General features: G+C 31.2%; 1 protein-coding gene and 1 long non-coding RNA gene across 3 annotated transcripts in view; one reads left to right on the forward strand and one right to left on the reverse strand.

The window, feature by feature from the left end:
- Positions 1-21,497, forward strand: part of LOC139481583 (leucine-rich repeat- and IQ domain-containing protein 1-like) — a 37,677-nt gene extending 16,180 nt beyond the window's left edge. Inside the window, exons 12-32 of the mRNA XM_071265003.1 lie at positions 193-625; positions 1,170-1,262; positions 1,478-1,616; positions 2,331-2,483; positions 2,795-2,945; positions 3,498-3,691; positions 4,424-4,551; positions 5,819-5,892; positions 7,957-8,056; positions 8,628-8,801; positions 9,281-9,646; positions 9,902-10,049; positions 12,852-12,968; positions 14,291-14,340; positions 14,887-15,132; positions 15,512-15,606; positions 16,260-16,367; positions 17,114-17,255; positions 20,210-20,297; positions 20,572-20,662; positions 21,220-21,497. Of these exons, the coding sequence (XP_071121104.1) occupies positions 193-625; positions 1,170-1,262; positions 1,478-1,616; positions 2,331-2,483; positions 2,795-2,945; positions 3,498-3,691; positions 4,424-4,551; positions 5,819-5,892; positions 7,957-8,056; positions 8,628-8,801; positions 9,281-9,646; positions 9,902-10,049; positions 12,852-12,968; positions 14,291-14,340; positions 14,887-15,132; positions 15,512-15,606; positions 16,260-16,367; positions 17,114-17,255; positions 20,210-20,297; positions 20,572-20,662; positions 21,220-21,359 (3,230 nt within the window). The 3' untranslated portion in view covers positions 21,360-21,497. The remainder of the gene's footprint in view (positions 1-192; positions 626-1,169; positions 1,263-1,477; positions 1,617-2,330; positions 2,484-2,794; positions 2,946-3,497; positions 3,692-4,423; positions 4,552-5,818; positions 5,893-7,956; positions 8,057-8,627; positions 8,802-9,280; positions 9,647-9,901; positions 10,050-12,851; positions 12,969-14,290; positions 14,341-14,886; positions 15,133-15,511; positions 15,607-16,259; positions 16,368-17,113; positions 17,256-20,209; positions 20,298-20,571; positions 20,663-21,219) is intronic.
- Positions 18,472-19,712, reverse strand: LOC139481584 (uncharacterized). 2 transcript variants are annotated; one of them, XR_011654638.1, is made up of 3 exons: positions 19,586-19,712; positions 19,156-19,234; positions 18,472-18,590 (listed from the first exon to the last, which is right to left on the reverse strand). It is a non-coding gene; the product is annotated as an uncharacterized lncRNA (long non-coding RNA). The 2 variants fall into 2 exon arrangements; XR_011654637.1 differs by lacking the exon at positions 19,586-19,712 and having other exon boundaries at positions 19,156-19,289.
- Positions 21,498-25,615: the final 4,118 nt, after the last annotated feature.

The raw sequence follows: 25,615 nt of genomic DNA on the forward strand, positions 1-25,615 counted from the left end.
ATCCAAAAATCCTGGGGAGAACACTGATATTTATATTCATTTCAGAATATGATATTAAATATCAAATGAGTGGTAAACATTTCTCTAACAGATATCATAGACAGGTTCCTTTATGGAGCTAATCAGTAAGATGAATTCAATTTTGAATAAAAAAGACAGTAGTGTATAATTTTTCCAAAATTGCTTTTTCAGAAGAGGAAGAAAGGAAGAAAAGAGAGGAGATTGAAAGAAAGCAAAAAGAAGAGGAAGAAAAAGTTAGAAAACAAGAGGAGGAGAAACAGAAAAAGTTGGAGAAAGAAAAACAAGAAAAGGAAGAAAAGAAGAAAATGAAAGAGGACCAACAGAGGGAAGAAATGGAAAGAATAAGACAGGAAGAACTTAAGAAACAAGAAGTAGAAAGACAAGAAGCTGAATTAAAAAAGCAAGAAGAAAAATTAAAACAATTTTTAAATGAGGAGTCAGATGATACTAATGACAACAAAGTTATAAAAAGTACTGATTTTAAAACAAATGGCAGTATTAGTCATCGTGACAAAAATTCGCCCAGAAAATCTGTAAGGAGGGTTAAAGATGGATTGGTTAGAGATTCTACATCTGCTAGTCTTAATGGTGATACTGATGAAAGGTATGTAGGTTATCATCAACTTGAAACATTACACATGATGTGAACTTTTTCTGAATGTTTTACAATAACATAAATGTACCAATTTTAATGCAAAAGATGCAAATTATAACAATTAATGTCTCTTCAGAGATGATTCAGGCCAAAATATTTGAATATCTAATACAATTGTTGAAGAGTTCATTTGGAACCAGATTTTACAGTTCACTGAATATTTGAATGAAATACAGCTAGTGTGACATATATTCTTGTTTTTCTAAAAGTTAAGATTACTGCTCAGTAAAGCAATAATTTTGAAAAGAATAACGTCTAGATGAGCGATGGCAATATAGGAATCAGCCAAAAATATTTTGGTAATATAATAACATCAATTCTTCTTTTACAATGAAAGTTTTAAAACAAAGTGAATACATTTTCCTCCCTCTTTGATCTTTATAAGATTACCCTAAGATAATGGACAATTTGAAACATAAATGTATCTCACCAGCAAAAATTGCATGTTCCAAACAAATAATGTATATCTAATATTTTTTTTTAATTTATACAGATTAAAGAATGGTTTGTCATCAATGATGGAAGGATTACCAAGTCATCTTGAAAGTAAAAGACTAGGTTGGATCAAATCATGTACTCCATGGAGGTTAGTATATTTTTGCGTTTAGATGAATTTAAAAATGAATATTACTTATACACATAATTTTCATGTATGAATTACACAAAATTTAAACATGTATGGAGTGAAAACCAAATAGTTTCTTAAACATTACCTGCCAACATGACAATTTAAAACAAGGAACCAATTAAAATGATAAGATTTTAGTATGTTTTACAAGTAAATCTTTATTTGAATTTCAGTAAAGTCAGCAATGAACCTTGGAAGCTGAAAGCCTCTACCAGTAAGCGTCCACCCAGACGGCCATCTTCTGCTAAGAAATTACACATGTTGGAAGAAAGCATAATAACAACAGCTGCTAAAGTAGCATCCCTCAGACAGGTAACAGGACCTTTTAGTTTATTTGTAGGTTTTGGAAGTTTAATGTGGCGTCCATTTTGTTGAACTAGTATAAATTATTGTTTAGGGGTCATCTGAAGCCTGCTTACAGGCTGGGATTTTTATGCTGCATTGAAGACCCATTAGTTGCCATAGGCTGTTTTCTTCTCTTTGGTTGGTTTGTTGTGTCTTTGACACATTACTTGTTTCAATTCCCTGTTCTTATTGAAAGGTAAACAAATTTGATTGATTATTTTTAACTACTTCATTGTCCAAATGTAATAAAAATTAATATGTCATTGATATTTTGTTTTTTTCTTGCAATGGAGGATCAGGATATAAGGCCATTAGTGATAGTAAAATAGGATGAAATGTAATTTACCTTGATTTGCTGTAAAATAACTTTTTTTTTTTATTGTGTGCATATAATTTATTTTATGCAACTTTTTAAGAAAGGACAAAAATGCATGATTTTATTTTTGTGAATTCTCAAAAATTTGCAAACAAATATATTTAATAAATATCAGAATGCAAGCTCTTATAATGGTTGACACTCACCAAGTGTCATTATTCGCAATAATAAAAACCTCAAAATAATTTCTGAATTTATAGTAAATCTGATGTCATCCATAATAACATCAAGTAAGAAAAGCTTCTTGCTTCCTTATTGAACTTGCATCTATAATTAATTGAATGCTACTTTTTTTATGATTACAGGTAACAACAGTTGAATTAAAAGACTTGCCAGGAAGTAATATGTCTACTTTAGGTCAGTGTACTGGTCTGCAGTATCTTAAGATGGTCAACTGTAACTTAATTGCAGTGGAAGGACTTCAGAATTGTAAACAGTTACAGTACTTAGATTTAAAGGTAAGATAGTAAAAGCATATATCTATTACTAGTTACTATAAATGTAATTGAAATGTAAATTTTATTGTTTGCCATATGCAGTTATACTTAATATTTTTATTTGAGTTTAGAATGTTTGAATATATAAGCTAATAACTAATGAAACTGAGGCTTGTCTTTATTTTGCTGTAAGGTGTGAACTTTTCAGTAGTATATGATTGAAGATTTTCATTTTATATCTGATTTTGTGTTATCATTTTTGTGATGTATTCAGGATGTATTCTTGATGTATTGCTATAAAACTTCTGATAATGAATTGTTTATTTCTTTAGAATAACAAGATAGAGTATATTGACCTTAAGTCCTTGGGCAGTATAAAGTTTATTGACCTGAGTAATAATTCTTTAAGTGGAATACATGGAATGGATGGATGTACTGATGTACGATGGCTGGACTTGTCTGACAATAAAATTACTAGACTTGGTAAGTGATCTCATGCCTTGGAAAATGGGGGACACATTATTGACCTGAAATTTTTATGTTCTTCCGTACGTTCATTTGTCCGTTGGTCTGTCCCACTTCAGGTTAAAATTTTTGGTCAGGGTAGATTTGATGAAGTTGAAGTCCAATCAACTTGAAACTTAGTAGACATGTTCCCTATGATATGATCTTTCTAATTTTAATGCCTAATTCGAATTTTGACCTCAATTTCATGCATGGTCATTTAAACATAGAAAAATGATAGTGTGAGTGGGGCATCTGTGTACTATGGACATATTCTTGTTATGAATAATTTTGATTATGAATATAAAGAAAAATGTTCTCAAGTGTATGCTTTTTTGTGTTGATAGGGGGTACAATGCAGTATGTATCAAACACAGATTTATTTAGCATGTTTTGCATGGCCATTAAAATATTGCTACTACTAGAGTTATTGTTCATTTGAAAAAAAATAATTGAATGGTTTCATCAATGCAGATTTTATAATACATATATTAAACAATTAAATGATTATCAATGTGTTTACTATTCTAGGTGGATTAAATGGTTTACGCAGACTACATACTTTGAAACTTGGCAAAAACCAGCTGATCAACACATCAGGATTGGGAGACACACCCACTATACAGTATCTAGATCTATCCCATAATCATCTACAGGAAGTTCAAGATATAAACAAATTGTGTCTGCTGCAACATTTAAATTTATCTGCAAACAATCTTCTTCAGGTTTGTTCTGTTTTATTAAAATAAAATACTAAAAGCTTTGACTTTAGGTAACTGTGGCTCTTTTCACAAAAAATATTAAGAGTAAAAATAAAGTAAGTCATACACATTTCAGTATAACTTACGATCAATTTTGAAAAGAATTGCACTTTTTTACTGAGTTTCATATCTCATGAAATAAAAACTGAGGGGATAACTTTAATTCCAAAAGGAGCAAGAACAGATGCTTTGACTGGGTTAACATCTCCTGCAATGTATGCACTATCCGCCATGTAAATCTTCACTCACAAAATTTCACGATCATCAACACAACACAATTGGTAAATATAGAGATTAAATAACTATTCTGGTTATTTAAAGAATTTGCCGATTTAGATTCTAATACATTCTGTGTAATATTTTCAAATACGTGCACCAAAATGTTTTAATTGGTTAAAAACGTCCTAAACAATCCAAATTCAACCAATGATCTAATGTTAGTTTCATTTTTGTTTATTAACAATGAGATTACCCATATTCCTGTAGATTCTGAAAAGGCAAATTAAGACTGTGAAAACATTATATCAGGAATTGCTTAATGTTAAAACTTTGAAAAGAGGACAAAATTTCAGCATTTAAAAATCAGTATTGTCAACCCTCAATACTTTGTTTCTGTATCAATTAATATATGAATTTTAGTGATGAAAAAATGTAGTGATATCATGGCAAATCTATCTATACTCTTTTATTTTGTAGATTCCTGATTTACAGAACCATGTATTGTTACATGATTTAATATTGGAAGATAATAATATAACTTCACTTGATGATTTGAATCAGTCCTGGTTACCATTGGTGCAAAAACTTAATATTAGTCAAAATAGGTAAATTTTTATTGTTTTAAAAAAAATGGACTGAAAAATAAGCAAGTACTGTTGAAGAACAGATTAAGAAGTTTAAAGATATAATATAATATAAACTTAAACAGCAAAAGAAAAAACCACAAGTAAAGGATATCTTTTATTGTTTTAAATAAAACATGAAAAAGAAGTATACTGCTGCTTTCGAAAAATCAGTGATGTTGTAATTATCTAATCCTTATATAGTGACCTGGCTTGTTTAAAACTGAAAGAGAATCTTTACATTCACTTATCAAATCTAAATGTCAAGTCTACCCTAACACATTTAAAGAAAGCATTTTTGATAATTATTCTCTTTGCCTTGTTTATTTTCATTTCATTTTAATTAACACGAAAACGAGTACTTTTATAAAAGAGGGGCGAACGATACCAAAGGGACAGTAAAACTCATAAATCAAAAGAAACTGGCAACGCCATAGCTAAAAATGAAAAAGACATACAGACAAATAATAATACACATGACACAACATAGAAAACTAAAGACTAAGCAACATGAACCCCACTAAAAAATGAGGGTGATCTCAGGTGCTCCGGAAATGTAGGCAGATCCTGCTCCACATGTGGCACCTGTTGTGTTGCTCATGTTATTACAAACCGTTTAAGTAGTCTAATTTGGTAGTTCACATTCATGAAAGGGAAGAGGATTGTAGTTTTGACGTAAGGAACATATCTGATATCATCTGTGAAACGGTTATTCCATAACGGTTGACCAAATCGTGATGGCGTCCGTAAAATTTACAAAGGGATGATTTCAACTTCACTATTTGGAACTCTTGGTTAAATAGCTTCCTTGTGAGCAGCAAGCCTCTATCAAGAAAATCATGATAAAAAATACAAGCACGGGAATATCGTATCAATTGGGAGATACATACCCTGTATGCAGGTGCTGCTGGAATATTGCTACTTAGAAATGGAAAGTTCACAATTGGAAAGCTGAAATCTTCCCTTTTGTCGTAAAGTTTTGTTTTCAACCGACCCTCATTGTCAATTTCTAGATGTAAGTCAAGATATGAGGCCGACTTAACTGTATCTGTTGTATTCTTTATCTCTAGTTCAATGGGATAGATGTGTTCAACATAGTTACCAAATTTTAAATTATTTAGTTAGAGAACATCATTTATATAGCGGAAAGTAAAGTTAAAGGATATTGCTAACTTCAAATCTTCTTATAAGTTGACAAAGGTTATGATGTAAGAAATTGTAAATTTCAATTCGAATATGTTTATTTCAGTTTGGAAGATCTAGTCAGCTTAGAGAACCTATTATTACTGCGAGATTTTAATCTAAGTAATAACCAGGTTTTAGGTAAGAATTATTTTTTTTTCATTTTCGGAATTCACTTTTTCATTAAAAATACCTGTTTTTTTGTTGATGCCTGATGTGTCCATTCATGGGCACTTTTTAATTCATATTTATTTCAGTTATAGTATTCTTGTCTGAAACTTATATGTCAGAATTTCGTATGTATATAAAATAATAATATAAACTAAAAAACTGGACATATGTTTTTGAAGCTTTGCATTCTTAAAAGTTTTTTTAACTGGGCCTTATAATAATAGAAGAAATTGTTTTACATTTACATTGTATATATATAATATTGATAAGTTAAGGTGAAAATATGTTAAGACCTCAAGTAACTTTTGACAAAGAGTCTGTAAATCATTAATTTATCATACCGTATTTATTCTAATAAATGCCCCGGGGGTGAAGACAATTTCCGAAAGGGGGGCGTCAATTAGAGAAACGAATTTCGTACCTTACTTCATTGACCTTTACCTGAATTTTGTTGAAACAGACTATAGTAACATACATGTGTTTCTTATTGTCTCCATAATCTATAAATAGCGTTTATCGGTTATGTCACCTCATCTAATAATTTGTTAAAATTTTCGAATGAACAAGCGTGCACATCAATTAAGAAATAATTCATGGAAGCCATATATTGTTGGAAATTTACACATGGCCTGGGCCGTGATATTCGAATTTTATCCTGAGCGTTAGTGAGGGATAAAATTAACGAATATCACGGCCCAGGCCATGTGTAAATTTCCAACAATATATGGCTTCCATGAATTATTTCGATTCTAATAGGACAAATACGGTCATTAAAAAACTGAAGCGAGGGTGGGTATGCTGTGTATGTGGCTGTTCTTTTTTTACTCCCTGCTAGATAAAGCTCAAATATCTTTATAAATATGTAGCTTGCGTAGGTTAGTTCGTAAATAACTGCTAGAAAAAACACTTTTTAATTTTTTAAATTCTCAAATCCAACATATGCCAGTTTAATTTACATGTTTTTTCTCGTAAGCTTCCGTTAAATCCAAAGTTGACATTTTGTAACTAAGGAGCCGCCATGTTGACTTGCTGAAACGAGTAAATATGCGAATAATGCAATTGAATAGAAAATAAAACAAAACCTACCTCAAAAATCAGTTTTAATACAATATCATACGAATTCCGATGGTTCACGCAACAGGAAACTTTCAACTTTAGCGGTTTCATTTGTATGACGTCATGTTTTGAAATGACTTAAATGCGCCAAAAAGATTAATAGACTTTCGCGGAATTTTAATTTATTTTTATTTTGTTGATTTCTCCGAGCTCTTGTGCATTACTTCTTTTTATTATGCATAAGAATAAGAAAAAAAGTTATTTTGTCTTTTTTCAATTGCCCTTTTTTAAACAAAAAATCGGCAGAGGGTCTGAAAATAGGTTCCAATACATGTAGATTTACGTGGGAAGTATATTGTAACAGCCATTATTATGTATATCTCTGAGTCTGCGCTAAGTATATTTTATCGAGAATTTTATCACAGTGTTGTTTACAAGGCTAAAGAAGCACGTCATATTAGAATGGAACATAATTTCAACAGCGTACTGTGTAACTGACAGATCTATTTTTGGAACTTGTTCACACTGTGTTGGATTATCGGAGTGGATTAAAACATGGGCATTATTGATTTTTCGTTTCATGTTTCTGAGTGACCGGGTCAATGTCTTAGCAATATTGTAATGAGGGGGGATAGGACCTTTATTGGGACTCCGGGATCGGGTGTTTTTAAGCTCGGGATTTCGGGATTGACCTTTTCGGTATCCGGGAATTCTTCTCTTCGGATTTCGGGATGTCGAGATTTACTTTATTTAAATTCGGGACCTCGGGATTTCGTGTTTTTAAGCCCGGGATTTCGGGGTCAGGACCCATCCTATCCCCCTCTATAATGGGTAAGTTTCAATTTTATTTTTTTAACTACAAAATGGGGGCGTTTATTAGAAGTCAAAAGTTCTGAATGCAGGATTTTCGGTAGGGGGGCGTTAATTAGAAGGGGGGCTTTAAATAGAATAAATACGGTACTTACATTATTATTTCAGATATAGATGTGTTCCAGTCTTCATTACAAAGTTATATTTATCTAGAAATGTTACACTTATGTGGTAATCCTGCTGTAGAGAGTTTAGAGGATAAAGATAGGTAATTTATATCATATATGTATTTTGTATAAATATCAAAGAACTACAGCTTCTTTTCGTACCAAAATTGGTACTAGTGTAGAAATTTCAATAGGAAATATATTTTAAATTATTTTCTCTCCATTTTTTTTTAAAGATATTAATTTTCAGATTTGAAAACTTGTAATTGTTTTTTTTAATTTTATTAAGACAACAACTGAACATATGATAATGATAAAGAAATAGGACAAAACAAAACAAGAATAGAAAATGTATTGACTTATTAATTCAAGTGATCATTGTTTTGAAATAAATTTTAAGAAATAAACTTGCACTGACTAAATATTAGATTTTTTATTAAAAAAATTGACTACAGATATGAGCAAATTGTTCCATTTAATATGCATACAATGTTTCTGAAACAATGAGCCAAGATTGACACATTATTTATAAATCTTGTTGTGAAGAACTTAAATTTCATCTTTAATAGAGAGCACAACCTTCTGATAAAACCATTAAAAAAGTAATGAGTTTATATATTTATATGTATTCATACAATCAAATATTTTGATATAATGAAATATTTTGTATAGTTTTAGAAAGAAACTGACATCAGTATTGACAAGATTACACCAGCTAGATGATGCCACACTGGAATCAACACAGTGTGGTTCACCTATAAAACCAAGGAACAGCTTTGAAGCCATGTGTCTACACCAAGTACAAATGATGAAAGATGTACATCATAGATTCCAGCAAGATACAAAGTAAGTAGAATTGTAAAGAACAGGAAATGTGGGTTATATTTGAATAAGACGTCAACCCAAAGACACTTAAAGTCAAAGAACATCTAGAGGTAGACTTATGGTCTTCTACAATAAATAAGTGACTATACAACATTTGAAGCTCTAAATTGCCCTCAATTCGGAAATAATTTTAATAGAATCTACCAAAGATCAGCTTGCAAAGCCAATTTCCCTAAATGACAAAAAAAAAACATTAAGATTTAACAAAAGATAATCAAGGACAAGGTTCATGAAAATGTGGCGAGGTTGGTTTGTTTTTCTGACTCATATTAGCAATACCATAAATTTTTGATAATTTAATGTATGTGTAAAATCATTATGTTTTCTTCAAATCAAAATAGGGGAGTGGGGAGGTTCAGTTCTGAACCCATATTATGTTGTTTCTAATGTTGATATAAACTTTCATATGTAAGTTTGCAATATTTTTTCTTTCTTTGCAGATCCCATTTAGATTCATCAAATCTCTCGGAACTTTGTGAAATTTATTTTAAATTCTGTGATAAAACTCATAAGATGGCTGAAGACAATCGATATGCTCACGAGTATGGTGAAATATCAATAGCACAACCAACAGCACCATCAACTCCAAAATCTGGAAGGCCACGATCAGCAAGAGCAAATAAAGTAGTACAAGACTCTTATATGAGCCCTAAGGATATGTTTGAAAAAGCTCTTCATGATGGAGGTAGTAAAGGTGGTGGTTCAAATGGTCTAGTCAGGGGAGATAATGTGGCTGTGGTAAAACCAGTCATCACTGCAAAAATTGTTCAGAACATTCTTGAAGATGATACTACTAGTCAAAAGAAGTAAGTTTATTTCATACTTAGATATAGTCCCCAGGCTTGCGTTTCACAAAGATGTGTAAGACTTTTGACAATTAAATCCCTTAAATAAAAACTAAACTTCATTGATTGTAGTTACTACAAATTTCAACTTTACTACTAGTAAAGTTGAAATACTGGCAAGTATAAGCCAAAGTAAATGAACTGACTTAAAAAAATAATCTTTTGATTAAAAACTTGACAGTTGAAAACAATTAATTTATACAAACTATACTACAGATTACACAGAAGACATGAAGCAGCAGTAAAGATACAGTCAGCATGGAGAGGATATTCAGTGCGGAGATGGTATGAACAGGTTGTACAGGATCAAAGCTTTGATATGGCAGTCTTACTGGAACTTCATAATGCCGCCATTAAAATACAGGTCAGAATTTATTCACTAAGTCATTTTACAGTGTCAACCAATCACTTTTATTAAGCAAAGGAAAGTAATATTTTTATGCCCCACCTACGATAGTAGAGGGGCATTATGTTTTCTGGTCTGTGCCTTTGTTCGTCTGTGCGTCCGTCCGTCCGTCCGTTCAGGTTAAAGTTTTTGGTCAAGGTAGTTTTTGATGAAGCTGAAGTCCAATCAACTTGAAACTTAGTACACTTGTTGCTTATGATATGATCTTTCTAATTTAAAGCCAAATTAGACTTTTGACCCCAATTTCACAGTCCACTGAACATAGAAAATGAAAGTGGGAGTTTCAGGTTAAAGTTTTTGGTCGAGGTAGTTTTTGATGAAGCTGAAGTCCAATCAACTTGAACCTTAGTACACTTGTTGTTTATGTTATGATCTTTTTAGCTCACCTGGCCCGAAGGGCCAAGTGAGCTTTTCTCATCACTTGGCGTCCGTCGTCCGTCGTCGTCCGTCGTCGTCCGTCGTCGTCCGTCGTCGTCGTCATCCGTCGTCGTTAACTTTTACAAAAATCTTCTCCTCTGAAACTACTGGGCCAAATCAAACCAAACTTGGCCACAATCATCATTGGGGTATCTAGTTTAAAAAATGTGTGGCGTGACCCGGTCAACCAACCAAGATGGCCGCCACAGCTAAAATTGAACATAGGGGTAAAATGCAGTTTTTGGCTTATAACTCAAAAATCAAAGCATTTAGAGCAAATCTGACATGGGGTAAAAATGTTTATCAGGTCAAGATCTGCCCTGAAATTTTCAGATGAATCGGTCAATCGGTTGTTGGGTTGCTGCCCCTGAATTGGTAATTTTGAAGAAATTTTGCTGTTTTTGGTTATTATCTTGAATATTATTATAGTTAGAGATAAACTGTAAACAGCAATAATGTTCAGCAAAGTAAGATCTACAAATAAGTCAACATGACCAAAATGGTCAGTTGACCCGTTTAGGAGTTATTGCCCTTTATAGTCAATTTTTAACCATTTTTCGTTAATTAAAGTAATCTTTTACAAAAATCTTCTCCTCTGAAACTACTTGGCCAAATTAATCCAAACTTGGCCACAATCATCTTTGGGGTATCTAGTTTAAAAAATGTGTGGCGTGACCTGGTCAACCAACCAAGATGGCCGCCACGGCTAAAAATAGAACAAAGGGGTAAAATGCAGTTTTTGGCTTATAACTCAAAAACCAAAGCATTTTGAGGAAATCTGACATGGGATAAAAATGTTTATCAGGTCAAGATCTATCTGCCTTAAAATTTTCAGATGAATCGGTCAATCGGTTGTTGGGTTGCTGCCCCTGAATTGGTAATTTTGAGGAAATTTTGCTGTTTTTGGTTATTATCTTGAATATTATTATAGATAGAGATAAACTGTAAACAGCAATAATGTTCAGCAAAGTAAGATCTACAAATAAGTCAACATGACCAAAATGGTCAGTTGACCCGTTTAGGAGTTATTGCCCTTTATAGTCAATTTTTAACCATTTTTCATAAATTAAAGTAATCTTTTACAAAAATCTTCTCCTCTGAAACTACTTGTCCAAATTAATCCAAACTTGGCCACAATCATCTTTGGGGTTTCTAGTTTAAAAAATGTGTGGCGTGACCTGGTCAACCAACCAAGATGGCCGCCACCGCTAAAAATAGAACATAGGGGTAAAATGCAGTTTTTGGCTTATAACTCAAAAACCAAAGCATTTTGAGGAAATCTGACAGGGGATAAAAATGTTTATCAGGTCAAGAACTATCTGCCCTGAAATTTTCAGATGATTCGGTCAATCGGTTGTTGGGTTGCTGCCCCTGAATTGGTAATTTTGAAGAAATTTTGCTGTTTTTGGTTATTATCTTGAATATTATTATAGTTAGAGATAAACTGTAAACAGCAATAATGTTCAGCAAAGTAAGATCTACAAATAAGTCAACATGACCTAAATGGTCAATTGACCCCTTAAGGAGTTATTGCCCTTTATAGTCAATTTTTAACAATTTTCATTAATTTGGTAAATTTATGTAAATTTTTACCAAATATAGTTCTCTGTTACTAATGGGCAAAGTTCATGATAGATATAATTGTAAGAAGCAAAATCGTTCAGTAAAGTAAGAACTTCAAACACATCACCATCACCAAAATACAATTTTGTCATGAATCCATTTGTGTCCTTTGTTTAATATGCACATAGACCAAGGTGAGCGACACGAGCTCTAGTTAATTTTAAAGGCAAATTAGTCTTTTGCACCAATTTCACGGTCCACTGAACATAATAAATGAAAGTGGGAGTTTCAGGTTAAAGTTTTTGGTCAAGGTAGTTTTTGATGAAGTTGAAGTCCAATCAACTTGAAACTTAGTACACATGTTCCATATGATATGATCTTTATAATTTTAATGCCAAATTAGATTTTTTACCCAATATCACGGTCCATTGAACATGAAAAATGATAGTGCGAGTGGGGCATCCGTGTACTTTGGACATATTCTTGTTTATTCTAGAACAGTCTGTCCACATCTACTGAGTTATGGTTCTTAGCATTGTGAGTTTCATAAAATTTACATAAGGGAAACTTGGGTTATTTCTTGGAAACAAATACATTTTTTCAAGTCATACAGATTTTATTCAACTGGTTGGAAAGGTTATTCAAAACATGTTTTATCCCAAATGTAAATTTTCTATAAAAAAATATATATTTCTGAAAGAAAAAAAATTTCAAAAATCCACAAACCATGAGAATTGGAAAAGTACTTTCATAGTAATTGACTGAGTTCTTCTTTTATAGGCCATATGGAGAGGTTACAGTGTAAGATGTAGATTAGAAAGAGCTTTAGATTTTGCCAAACTTGAAGATGATGATGAGTTTGGTGAAATTGATATGAATGATCTTAATTTTAATGAGGTAAAGTATTTATGATTATAAGATCCAAAAAGTCATTATTTTAGTAAATGAATGCCACTTCTTCTGTAATTAAATAGAGATGGCATATTTTTTTAATGCTAATGTGTTATGATATATCTGTAGCCATGGATTTATGAATGATTGGATATTTGCAATCAATTGTACACTTAAAACCTATAATATATCTCATGATCTTGACATAAACATTTTTTTCATTTGACTATTTTAAATAATTTCATAATCTTAAGGAAAATGTCTTGATATTTCCCCCATATCTTTTTTATGTTGTGTAGTTTATTATGATATTATTACGTAAGTATCTCTGTATTGGCCTTGTTATTGGTCCAAGGCTTGCTGTATTGGCCTGAGGCGAAGCCGAAGGCTAATACAGCTGGCCGAGGACCAATAACAAGGCCAATACAGAAATACACGTAATAGTATCTTTATTTAACTACAGTGTCACAATATTTTTTTTATTTGATTTCACAAGAGATAAATATTTTTACCTTGAAGTGGAACTATCCAAATCTTAGTTTCTTTTTATTAGATGCAATATATAATGATCTGGTGCTGTTTCCAGGTGTCTTCAGCATTTTCTCATCTGATGAATTTTTCTACCCTTTCTAATCACTATAAAGTGTTTCAATTTAAAATTAAACGCAGCACATAAATAGTAATTGGAAAGGTACTGCCATTGCATGTGTTTGGTTATAAATGCAGAAACTAATTCAATAATTTAACAAAAATTAATGTAGGAGTTGAAAATGATACAACTATCCATAATCCAAATGACCAAAGAACAAAGATTTGCATAATTACAGAATGCATATGCCTGGTTTGGGTTTAAAAATAAATGACAGTTTACAAAAAAAGCGAAAGTAAACAGTTAATCGATTTGTACCATCGTGAAATTATGAGGTCGTCAAGAAATGAACTTTGTTGTGATAATCTACTCGTTCCGCAAAAATTATTCCATCGTCTGCTTTCAAAATGCTTTTTAAATTAATGTGACCGTCTTTAGCCTGAAATATATGCCATACTGAACTTTTCATCATGTTTATGATGACTAAATGAAAACTGCGTTTTCCAAACAACTGTTTACTTTCAGTTTGTGTTTAACCTGACTTTCGATGTAAAAACTCGAGACGTTCTGAAATCCTGTATTTGTGTCAACTTGGCCATTACAGACAAAAATCTATATTGGCCGAGTTTACACATTATATTGCATAGGCAGTTTTCATCATATTAAGTCCAATAACAGTGTAGTTTATTAATAATTTAGTATATTACTGGTTGTTCACATTTAGTTTGTGTTGTTTTAGGACATATTAGATGATTGGAAACCACCATCAACACCACAGATTCCAAACAGGTAAGAAAAGCAGGAGAAGCTATTTACATTTTTAAAAGGGGAGATTTCAACCATATGTCCCTATTCAAAAGCATTGATCTTCTTAAAAAAAAGGTTCCAATCCCCCTGAAGAGAATTAGTAAAATTCTATCATTTATCTACCTTTTTTATGGATTTTAAAATCATTTAATCATAGTTTGCTTCCCTAAGTCTATCCTGTGCTTTATCACTGATTTGATTCAAACTAAGAATGAAGAAACTTTGAAGAAATTGACAGTCAGTGTTGTTACTTTGTAGCAAATTTGTTAAATACCATTTGAAACTTTGATAAATATATCGAAAAATCCTTTTGTTTAGAAAGGTTCTAACCCATTTAAACTCGATATAAGTACAATATTCCTGGTATTGCCCACATTTCAAGAATATCCATAAAAAATGCATGCCAACATTTCTGAAATAAGTGTTCGTGTCCAGTATGTGTTTTACTGCCACTCACCAAGAACTTAGTAAAGGTGTTGTATTATTATGAGTTGTGATTGAAAGATAAATAATTTGATTTATTTACAGACATGCAGTGTTGGGAAAACCACCTTCTGGGAAGAAAACAACACCTCCAAAAATTCCAGCTCTACCATTGGGAGATAACCCTCATCCTCCTCAGCAACCAAGAAGAGCCTGGAGAGGAATGGATTCACCTCTTTCTGATGTTCAAGTACAGCAAAATTATCCACGACCTCCATCATCCCTCATCAGTGGAACAGATACACACAGAACAGTACAGTCAAGGAAAGAAGAAAAGATATCAGAAGAGTGGTAATTAATTTAGTGTTTCTTCATCAGATAGTGAGTCAATAAGAATTTGTTGACCTTTCATAAAAAATACTGTATTTTATTTCAGTGCCCTTTAAAACAACATAAATGATTATTATCCAAAATTCTTTCTATTCTACAAAAAAAAATGATCTTTTCTAAATCAACCGAACCTTAAGCTTGAAAAAAAAAACAGTTTCATTTTTTCTTTATGAATATTTTTGTTATGCCCCTGTCAAAGGGGGTGGGGCATTTTATTTTACCCTTGTTTAAATAAGCAACAGTTTTCTTGCCAGAGAATAATGTTTGCAATAAAAACATTATAAACAAAGAATTCACTTTTAACTTGTATACATGATGATTGTTTCTTTAATTTTTCCAGGGGTTTCAAAAATAATGAAACAGCACATTTAATGATGCAAAGAGCAAAGAAAATGAAATATAACGCAGAAAGGAGAAAGAAACTTAGTAAACTAGGTAAATATCTGTCAGATTGTGGCAACTAATATCTTATTTCTACCTTCTTGCACTACCAAAAGATAACTATAATTACCTTAAGGGGCTATTGTCTTTGTGAATCTTTTTATCAATAGTTGTCCATTTTTATGTGTCAGTGAAATGACTATCAATCTAGTGGGATAATTTCAATAAGGGTTTGTTTGAAACAAGGATTGGAATAATTTTGAAATACATATGTAGCCTTTAATCTAGTAGACCATCTTGTGTGGTTTTGATGTAAAAAGATGATCGGAATATACATAGCTGACCTCTAATACTTGACTCCAGGGGAAAAACCGACGTACATACTAAGGAGATTTACTGGAATTATGCTTTATGAGAGTATTCTGGGGGTTTTAAATTGCTTCACAGAAGCTTCCCATATAAATTCCTGCTTTGATTAATTCAGTTAGATTTGCATTTAGTTTCTGGGTGAGTGTCAATTTCAGAACCGTTTCAAAACAACATATTCTTGCATGGAAATAGACTGCTCAAAAATATGAATATATCCACACAAGGGCAGATCAATTATATTAACAATATGTAATACCCCTACTGAACAGTTTTTGGTTGATCATATATTTATTGATTTTGTTTGATTGGTATTGGACTATTTTATGTTATCTTTACAGACCCAAAACAACGATTGGTCTTGTTCAGAAAACTAGAAGAGGTCTCTCATTACCCTCATGTTCAGGCACCAAGCAGGAAAATTCTTCCAAGAAAAGAGTATTTTCAAGGTAAAAAGAAAGATTGGCTTCGTACCTATCTTGTTTACTATAATAAACTGAATACGTCTAAGACATAGTGTTTCCATATCTATGTTCACAGAACCGAAAAAATTTAATCAAATCAACTGCCCTCTAGAGTGTCTTTTTTTTAATTGTGAATGAAAAAAGGAAACTGACTAATATAAGATGAGTTATAGAATCAGTTTAACCTACAGAAACTAGACTATACATGTAGATATTTCAATTTTTTTTTATTTGTACAAATGGCAACTTATTACAGCAAACAATCTGTCTTGTTAAATACATTATAATAATATAAAAAAGAAGATGTGGTATGATTGCCAATGAGACAACTATCCACAAAAGACCAAATTGACACAGACATTAATAACTATAGGTCACTGTACGGCCTTCAACAATGAGCAAAGCCCATACCGCATAGTGAGCTATATTAAAAGGCCCCGATAAGACAATGTAAAACAATTCAAACGAGAAAACTAATAGCCTTATTTGTGTGAAAAAATGAACGAGAAACAAATATGTAACACCTAAACAAACAACAACCACTGAATTACAGGCTCCTGACTTGGGACAGGCACATACACAAATAATGTGGCGGGGTTAAACATGTTAGGTTTGAATCAGTTTGAAAAATAGGCTGATTTTAACAACATTTAACTTGATATTCAGGTTGTGTAATATTGTGTGCTGGTATATTGATTTTTCACATAGAGGTTATTAATTTTAACTTGCAGAGAGACAGAAAGAAATAGATAATGCAGATAGAGAGAAGAGAATAGAGAAAAGTGAGAAAGTGTCACGAACCTTTGAATGGTTACATACACAGGTGGGAGACTATGATGTCAGTGATTCTCCCATCAACACAAATAATCAAGGGTATGTATAACAATTATAAAACTAGTTGGGTGCCTCAGTGGCCAAGTGGTCTAAGTAGTTCTACTACTGTCATCACTAGCCAGTCAGTCTGAGTTTGTGAGTTCAAACCCTGCTCATGTGGATGCATTCGACTCCAATTTAATTGACTAGGATTGTCAGTTTTCCTATCAAAAGTCAGTGATTTTCTCCTGGCACTACGACTTCCTCCACCCATAAGATATGACTGCCAAGAAATAGCCCAAAAGAGGTATTAAAGCATCAATTGATCAATCAATCAAAAGCCTGTTTCATTGGCATTGAAAATATCTTACATTTCTGGAATGAAAAAAATATTCTATTTTCTAGGAAAATTGCCCTTACCAACTAAAAGGACTTTTATGTTGATTTGATTTTATTTTCTAAAAGTTGTGATTTTTATTATTCTTGTGAAAACAAGTTTTTAATCTCAATCATTAGATTAAAAAAAAATGCATAAATAGGTGTAATACCACCATTGATTTTTCCCTATTAGTCTTTGTTAAATTGGCACTTTTAAAAAAATTGTACAGTATTTACCTTTATTTCAACCAAAGAAATACTTTGCATGTGTAAAGTTTAATCCTTTCCAGTGATACAGTGAAAATTTCACACTACATTTCATTGCATATAAGAAAATAATCATCGCCGGAAGTAAACAACCCAATTTTTACACTGTTATTTACATGTTACCTGCTTTGGTAACTACGTAACCTTAACGTTCCAAAATATTTTATAAGACCATCAAATAAAAAAAGAATGATGCTTTCAGACATCCAACATACATATTAACGACTCAGAAAAATTTAAGTGCATTGAAATGCAGGGTTAATTTTCTACAACTGTCAAATTCAAGGGAATATTTTTTTAGGCCTACTTTCGTATGCAACCGGATGTGACGTACCATGATTTGGTGGTATTACACCTAAAGAACACCTAAATGTCAAATAAACTTAATGTAATTTTTTCCCCTCCAATTGCAAGTTATTTCAAGCATAACTGTCAAGTTTTGTCTCAGTCAGAGCTATAGTTTCAGAGAAAATCACTATAATGTAAGGCCATATCCTACGGCAATTTCAGTCTAATTTCTTCGAAAAATCCTAATTTCAGTGTATTATTATAAAATGCAGTGTTGACTTATATCTGATCATAAACTCATGATCTATGCATTCAAACAATTATATAGAATACAAAAGACAGCTTTAAGATGATAAACAATTTTATTGCACCTTTTAGAGTTCATTTGAAGGTCTGTTTTGGTCTGTTTTGGTCCATTTTTCCTCCTTCCTTCCTTTTTCATCAAAACTTGATATCTTTTGTCTAAAAATTAAAACAAATGTGATTATTTCCCCACAAAAATGAAATAAATGTAATGTTAAATCAATAATTAAAGTGTTTTAGCTGAAAGAACTGTCTCTATAAATGTTAACAGTCTACACGGAAGTTTCTATAAGCCCTTATGTGTAACTCAAGTTTTTGGTCTGTTCGCCTAGTGTGACAAATAACGGTTCCCTTTCAGTCAATCATTTATTGTTACTGGTATCAAAGTCTTTTTATTTACTCATAACAGTATATTTCTAATAGATTTACACAAAGAGTCCACTTTCTTGTATTTTACATTAGAAAATTGGGAGAAAGAGTAATAAAAAAATACCTCAAAATGTTTTTAAAAAGGGTTATGTCCCTTGGAATGCTGGTACAAAAAATAATTGGTAAGAATTATAAAGTTTAAGTATGTGAGACTGGATTCTGATGTGTGTAAATCCAGGGCAAATAAGTGTTTAGATGATTTATTGTCTGTGCAAAATGTAGACGGCACAATGGCAAATTGTAAACTTTTGCGGCCAAAAAAAACCAAAAAAACATGATGATAGTTGATACTTACTTTAATGCTGAAGTGTCATCTGCAGACCAATTCACATATGAGATTTTTCAACAGAATGCTCTTCAGAACATGGTTAACACTGAAATAAAAAAAATCACATGTTGTATAAACAAATCTGTCAGGGTAATTTAAAATTTAACACAGTAAACTAAATACAGCTTTGTCTGTCCACTCATTTGACTTAGAAAACACCCGTAAACCCTCATTTCAAGGCAATTTTACCTCAAACGTGCTCTCTGTGTCTAATTCCATTCCGAATACTCCATGTTTACAATGTATGAACTGGTTTATTAATAACTTTTAAAAATGAAAGTACAATAAGGTCACGAGTGCATATGTAGTTTCCCTAAATAGGTGTAATACCACCATTGATTTTTCCCTATTAGTCTTTGTTAAATTGGCACTTTTAAAAAAATTGTACAGTATTTACCTTTATTTCAACCAAAGAAATACTTTGCATGTGTAAAGTTTAATCCTTTCCAGTGATACAGTGAAAATTTCACACTACATTTCATTGCATATAAGAAAATAATCATCGCCGGAAGTAAACAACCCAATTTTTACACTGTTATTTACATGTTACCTGCTTTGGTAACTACGTAACCTTAACGTTCCAAAATATTTTATAAGACCATCAAATAAAAAAAGAATGATGCTTTCAGACATCCAACATACATATTAACGACTCAGAAAAATTTAAGTGCATTGAAATGCAGGGTTAATTTTCTACAACTGTCAAATTCAAGGGAATATTTTTTTAGGCCTACTTTCGTATGCAACCGGATGTGACGTACCATGATTTGGTGGTATTACACCTTAAAGAACTTTAGTAAAAATCAGTTGATCACTTAATATTTTACAGTTCATGGGGAAATTTTTATATTTTACATACTTTTTTTCTTTTCACATTTTAAACTGTATAGTACATCTGTTATACATGTAGAAGAATTTCCTCATCTGTTACCTTTGTTCTTTCACAGAGTAACATCTATTCAGTTTGTAACAGAACCTGTTTAGAAGTTAAGCATATCTAACATTCAATTTGTGATTTTAGGAATAGGACAAGACAGAGATTTGGAAGTGATGGAAACCTACCCAAACTTGATTCTGATTTGATGTCAGGGAAAGCTGTCAGACTTGTTGTAAGAAACTACATTTGTTAGTTCTATGTTGACTTTATTACTTTTCATAAAGTATTATTAGAATAAAGGATGTATATGAGATAAAAAATCATTTAGAAATCATAATGTTCTTCACACTTAACAGCTATATTTCACAATTCTCTAGATGTAAATTCAAGAAGAAGAAAAAGACATTGTTGATAATTACGAGGGGAGACAATTCATATTGTTATTTTATTAGATCAAAATTGTAATAAACTATGCCCACTTACATCTTAAGCTTATGTATTTTCAGAGTAGTCCAGTTGACCTAATGTCAGTTGATAGTGTTAGTATACAGGGAGAATTCAGTAAACCACGCAGATTTTCTGCCAGTTCTAGTGATTGTAAGTACATTGTTAGGGCAACATTGTACTAAGATATTTTTCTGTTCCTGTTGGGAGTCAATATGTTAGCCTTTTATAACTGGTTATGGGGTATATGTTTAGCTTACTGGTATTGTTGAAGGTAGTAAAGTGACTGGTATGGGCTTTGCTCATTGTTGAAGGCTGTACGGTGACCTATAGTTGTTAATGTCTGTGTCATTTTGGTCTTTTGTGGATAGTTGTCTCATTGGCAATAATACCACATCTTCTTTTTTATATAGTTGTAAACTTTAATTTAATTGGGTTTTTGGTGAAGTGTTGTTTCATTGGCAATTATACTACATCATCTTATTTTTATAATACAATGTTTTCATTGGATCAGTTTGATTGTAACAGAAATCATATATTTATTGTTTTATTGTTTGAACATTTTCTTCCAGTAATAATTAAATCAAGACAGTTTGAAACATAGTTATGAACAAAAATTTAATTCTTACAGAAGACCTCATAACAAAAATCATGTGTAATACATACATGTATTTGTTTTAGTTCTATGTTACATTTTTTTTTTATTTCAGCACAAACCAGGTTGCCACCAATCAAAGGAGGCTCTGCACCAACAGGACAGAAAAGAAAGGAAAAAATGTCATGGAGGAATCCTCAGAACAAAAATAATGACATTGGATGGGGAGGGGGTCATAAACGAGTGGTGCATTGATAATGATTTTATAGTCTGACTCGTTTAACCAGGGTAAAAATTTAGTATGTAGTGTTACAGGCCTTTACCAACTGTATTATGTGAAATTGGACCAAATCCAATTAAAAAAAGGAGACCAAAATCTTAATGAAAAAATGAGTCAGTCAATTTGATTGGTCACATAAATAGAGGATGTCTTTTTCATGCAACAAGATAAATAATGAACTGAGATTCTAACATCTTTTTAATGTCAATATCAATGTATTTGATAATATTATAATTTCATCAGTCTTGTATTATGCACAGCTTTATTTTGCTGCTAAATGAGTATTTCCAAAACAATAGTTAAGAATTTTTGCCAGTTTATGTTCAAAGTAAATAGTGTGACCCGAGGCAGGACAGGTTGAAAATGTTTGCAATTTTCTGTTGAGTATTCCTTGGTCATCAAGACTGCCTTTTTCAATGTGTGATAAAAGTAAACAAAAAAGTATGAAAATACTTGTGTATAAATTGTAATAAGTAAACATTGATAGAGGTGTACTTCAATTTTATTACAGTCTTTCAGAGAGATTTTATTTCATATTTGCTTATAGTTTGGTGCTGTTTTTGAAATAGAATGTTCATAATTTTATTTATCTGAATGAATTAAAGGTTAAATCTGAGTGATTGACAGGAGCGAATGTTGTCTAAAGCTTGATACTGAACTAGAAAAAATATTGTATTATATGCTTTCGTACCTTTTTGTGAATATTAAATCCTAAGCTCCTAATTTGATAATACCACACTGTGGAGAGGTTAAAAAACCCTATATATGTCTACAAGAGAGAGACCAGATTTATTAAATAAAGGCAGAATTTTGTAATCTCCTTTAATTGTTTCAATGTTTCATCAAATTTCCTTGCTTAATCACTTCTAAAAATCTAAAAATTAAACAATTGATTAAATAATTTTTTTTAGAAGTTATGAGTTATCTCCCATTTTGACATTCAAAAGTCCAAATATATAGAAATCAGATTGATATAGAATTTATACAAATAAATATTTTTGCAAATTTGAAATTGAATTGTTAGTGAGTCATTTCATTATTAGTCCAAACAGTTTATTTATTTTGCAATTGTCAAGTTTGACTATAAATGTACTATATATAAATTTTGTATGCATTAGATTTTGCACTAAAAGTGAAACAAATTTATTTTATTAGATGTAAAATGAGTGTTGTATACATTCTAAACAGTTTGATGCCTCATTTGCTAGATTGTATATGTTCATTATGCTAAAACTTTAATGTCTTGGTGTAATGTTTTATGGTTAAATGTGCTGTTCACATTTAAAATTGAGCCATTTAGATATGTCAATTTAATACTGTTGGCTGTTTGTATATAGACTTTGCCTAAATTGATATAGATCTTTGTTCTTTGATCAGCACTGGGTTTTTTTTTTACTTTACATATCAGAAGTCATAATTTGCTTGAAATTTTGGCTTGAAACTACAAGCAAATTTTTCTGTTTTTAAAATTGATAAAAAATTCACTTGATTTAGGCTCAGTGTGTGCTTTCTACCTGAAATCTCAGGAAAGATACCTACCAGGTCAATCATTCATCATTATATAAACTTGTAATTTGGCTTGATTCAAAACACTTGGCTATTTCATGTTGAATACTGTAAAAGTTTTGTTTTTTTTGTGTTGTATTTGATCTTTGTTGTTTTGTGGCTACAAATACATTAACCATTGTACCTATATAATATATATCATTAAAAATAAATTAGTGTTGTAATGTTTAAAAACCATGAAATAATAAACCTGTGAACATGCTGAGAGAATTCAAAACCAAAAAAATTACCATGTTTTAAAGTTTTTTGATTTGAATCTTGGGTATATGAGTATTTGGAGTATGAGGTTTTTAAACAAAAAAATTTATGTCTGTTAATTGATATGCCTATGTATGGATGATTCAAAGTTGTAAATGAATGATTCAAATTTATAATTGAATTCATGATTCAAGTTTGTAAATAAATGATTCAAATTCGTAAATGAATGATTCAAATTTAAAAAATGAAATTCTTGATATATTTTATATTTATAATTTATTATTTTGTTATTTATATTTATTATTATATTATTTTGTATGTACACAATAATGGATACATCATGCAGTGCTTTTGATTCATTTTAGCACATTAAAGAAATTCTGCAAAACTTTGTTTTTTTATATGAAAAAGGAATTTCTTTGCCTTTTTAGCATTTTAAGTTTAATTTGAGGAAATTACTTATTATAAGTATTTGGTAAACAGGAAGTTGATGAGTGAGGGATGTAAAGAGCATTACACATAAAAGGTTGATTCCATATTTCTGAAAGCCTTGACTGTCACAAAAAATGTATTCATGTTCATAATATGTCTAAATACATTTGTACAAGTATTTGGTAAACAGGAAGTTGATGAGTGAGGGATGTAAAGAGCATTACACATAAAAGGTTGATTCCATATTTCTGAAAGCCTTGACTGTCACAAAAAATGTATTCATGTTCATAATATGTCTAAATACAAGTAATCAGTAAATTGTGGTATATGAGTGATGAATCTGAAAGTGCATCACACAGTCAAGCATGCCGATGTGGAGCTTGATATCAAATTTCAGAAGCTCAAAATTTAAGTTCCTGAGAAAAATTTGATCAAAATGTTATTAAACTATGGACATATGTTAACCAGTACACCCATTTCTTTTGTAGCAGGTGTAAAATATAAATTATATAGTCACCCTAAAAAGAGTACAAGTATGAATAGATGAATATATTTTAATAAATCAGTTATTGTTTTTGAAAAACCTATCCTTTCTCAATTTTAACAAAAACAAAAACAAAGCAAGAATTTCTGAATTTACATTATATCAGAAACATTTGTGGAAAACATACATCAATGAGACAGCAACCCAACAGTGTATGTTAATCAATATTTTAAATTGATGCCAAAAGTCCTTCATACAGTCATCATTCTCTACATGAAAGAAAACCATAACAAAAACTTGATAACACCGCTACATTGACAACTACACTTAAGTAAACTGCATATTTTAATGACAATAAATGTTGTTATCAATGTAGCAGTATTTTATTTTTTGCTCACCTGGCCAAAAGGGCCAAGTGGGCTTTTCACTTGGCATCCGTCATCGTCTGTCATTAACTTTTTTCACAAATCTTCTCTGAAACTACAGGACCAAAGGAGTAGGGGCAAAAATTACTGCAAATTTTAAAAATTTCATACATATTCTTAAATAACTTAAAACTTTACTAAGGTTCAAGTTATCCAGAAAAACAAAACAAGTTTGACATTGAATGAGTTACCATGGCAACAAATTATGACATAATTTGCAAATTTTGTAAAATTTTCATGGTTTTCCTTGTTTTTCATCAAATTTTAAGTATATGTTAGATTTAAAAAGTATGTGCACACCCAAGAAACAACTTTATATTTGGGGAGATTATATCAACAGTTATAATAATGCTTCTGTTAAATTATTTTGTTGTTTCTTGGCTGAGCACGCTGTTTCCACAACAGAAATAATGATAGAAAACTGCATAAATTCTGGATTTTTCACCATTATTGTGGAAACAGTACATATTTTGACGTAATTGTGATGTCATCAGTTAAAAATCTTTGTTTTTCATTTATATTTTTTTATCCTATGCATTTCTAAACATTATGTGCCAATTTGAAAAAGATATCAAACATTTTATTTTCTTGGGCTAAAACCAGGCATTAATGCCCCTACTCCTTTAAGTAAAACTTGGCCACAATAATCATTGGGGTATCTATTTTAAAAAGAGTTCTGATGACCCAGCCAACTAACCAAGATGGCCACCATGGCTAAAAATAGAACATAGGGGTAAAATGTAGATTTTGGCTTATATCTCTGAAACCAAAGCATTTAGATCAAATCTGAAATGGGGTTTATCAGGTCAACATTTGTCTACCCTCAAATTTTCAGACAAATCTGAAACTTAACGGTTGCATTATTTCATGCATCAATTGTAAATAAAAATATCAGGTGAACGACATGATATCATATGATATCCATTTAAAGGAACTATAAACACAAAACATAGGAGGCATTAGTTCAGCAGCTCTTTATTTCTTTATTTATTAAAAAGTAAAGAATAACAGAGTATTCAGGTCATAGCCATGATGCAGAATAAAGATTCAGAAGCTAAGTATTAATTACTCCTTAAAATTAATGTTGGACATTATAAAAAAAAACCTCAGTAAAGTTTTGAATTTA

This window comes from Mytilus edulis, chromosome 7, assembly GCF_963676685.1.
Source record: "Mytilus edulis chromosome 7, xbMytEdul2.2, whole genome shotgun sequence".
Classification (NCBI taxonomy): Eukaryota; Metazoa; Mollusca; class Bivalvia; order Mytilida; family Mytilidae; genus Mytilus; species Mytilus edulis.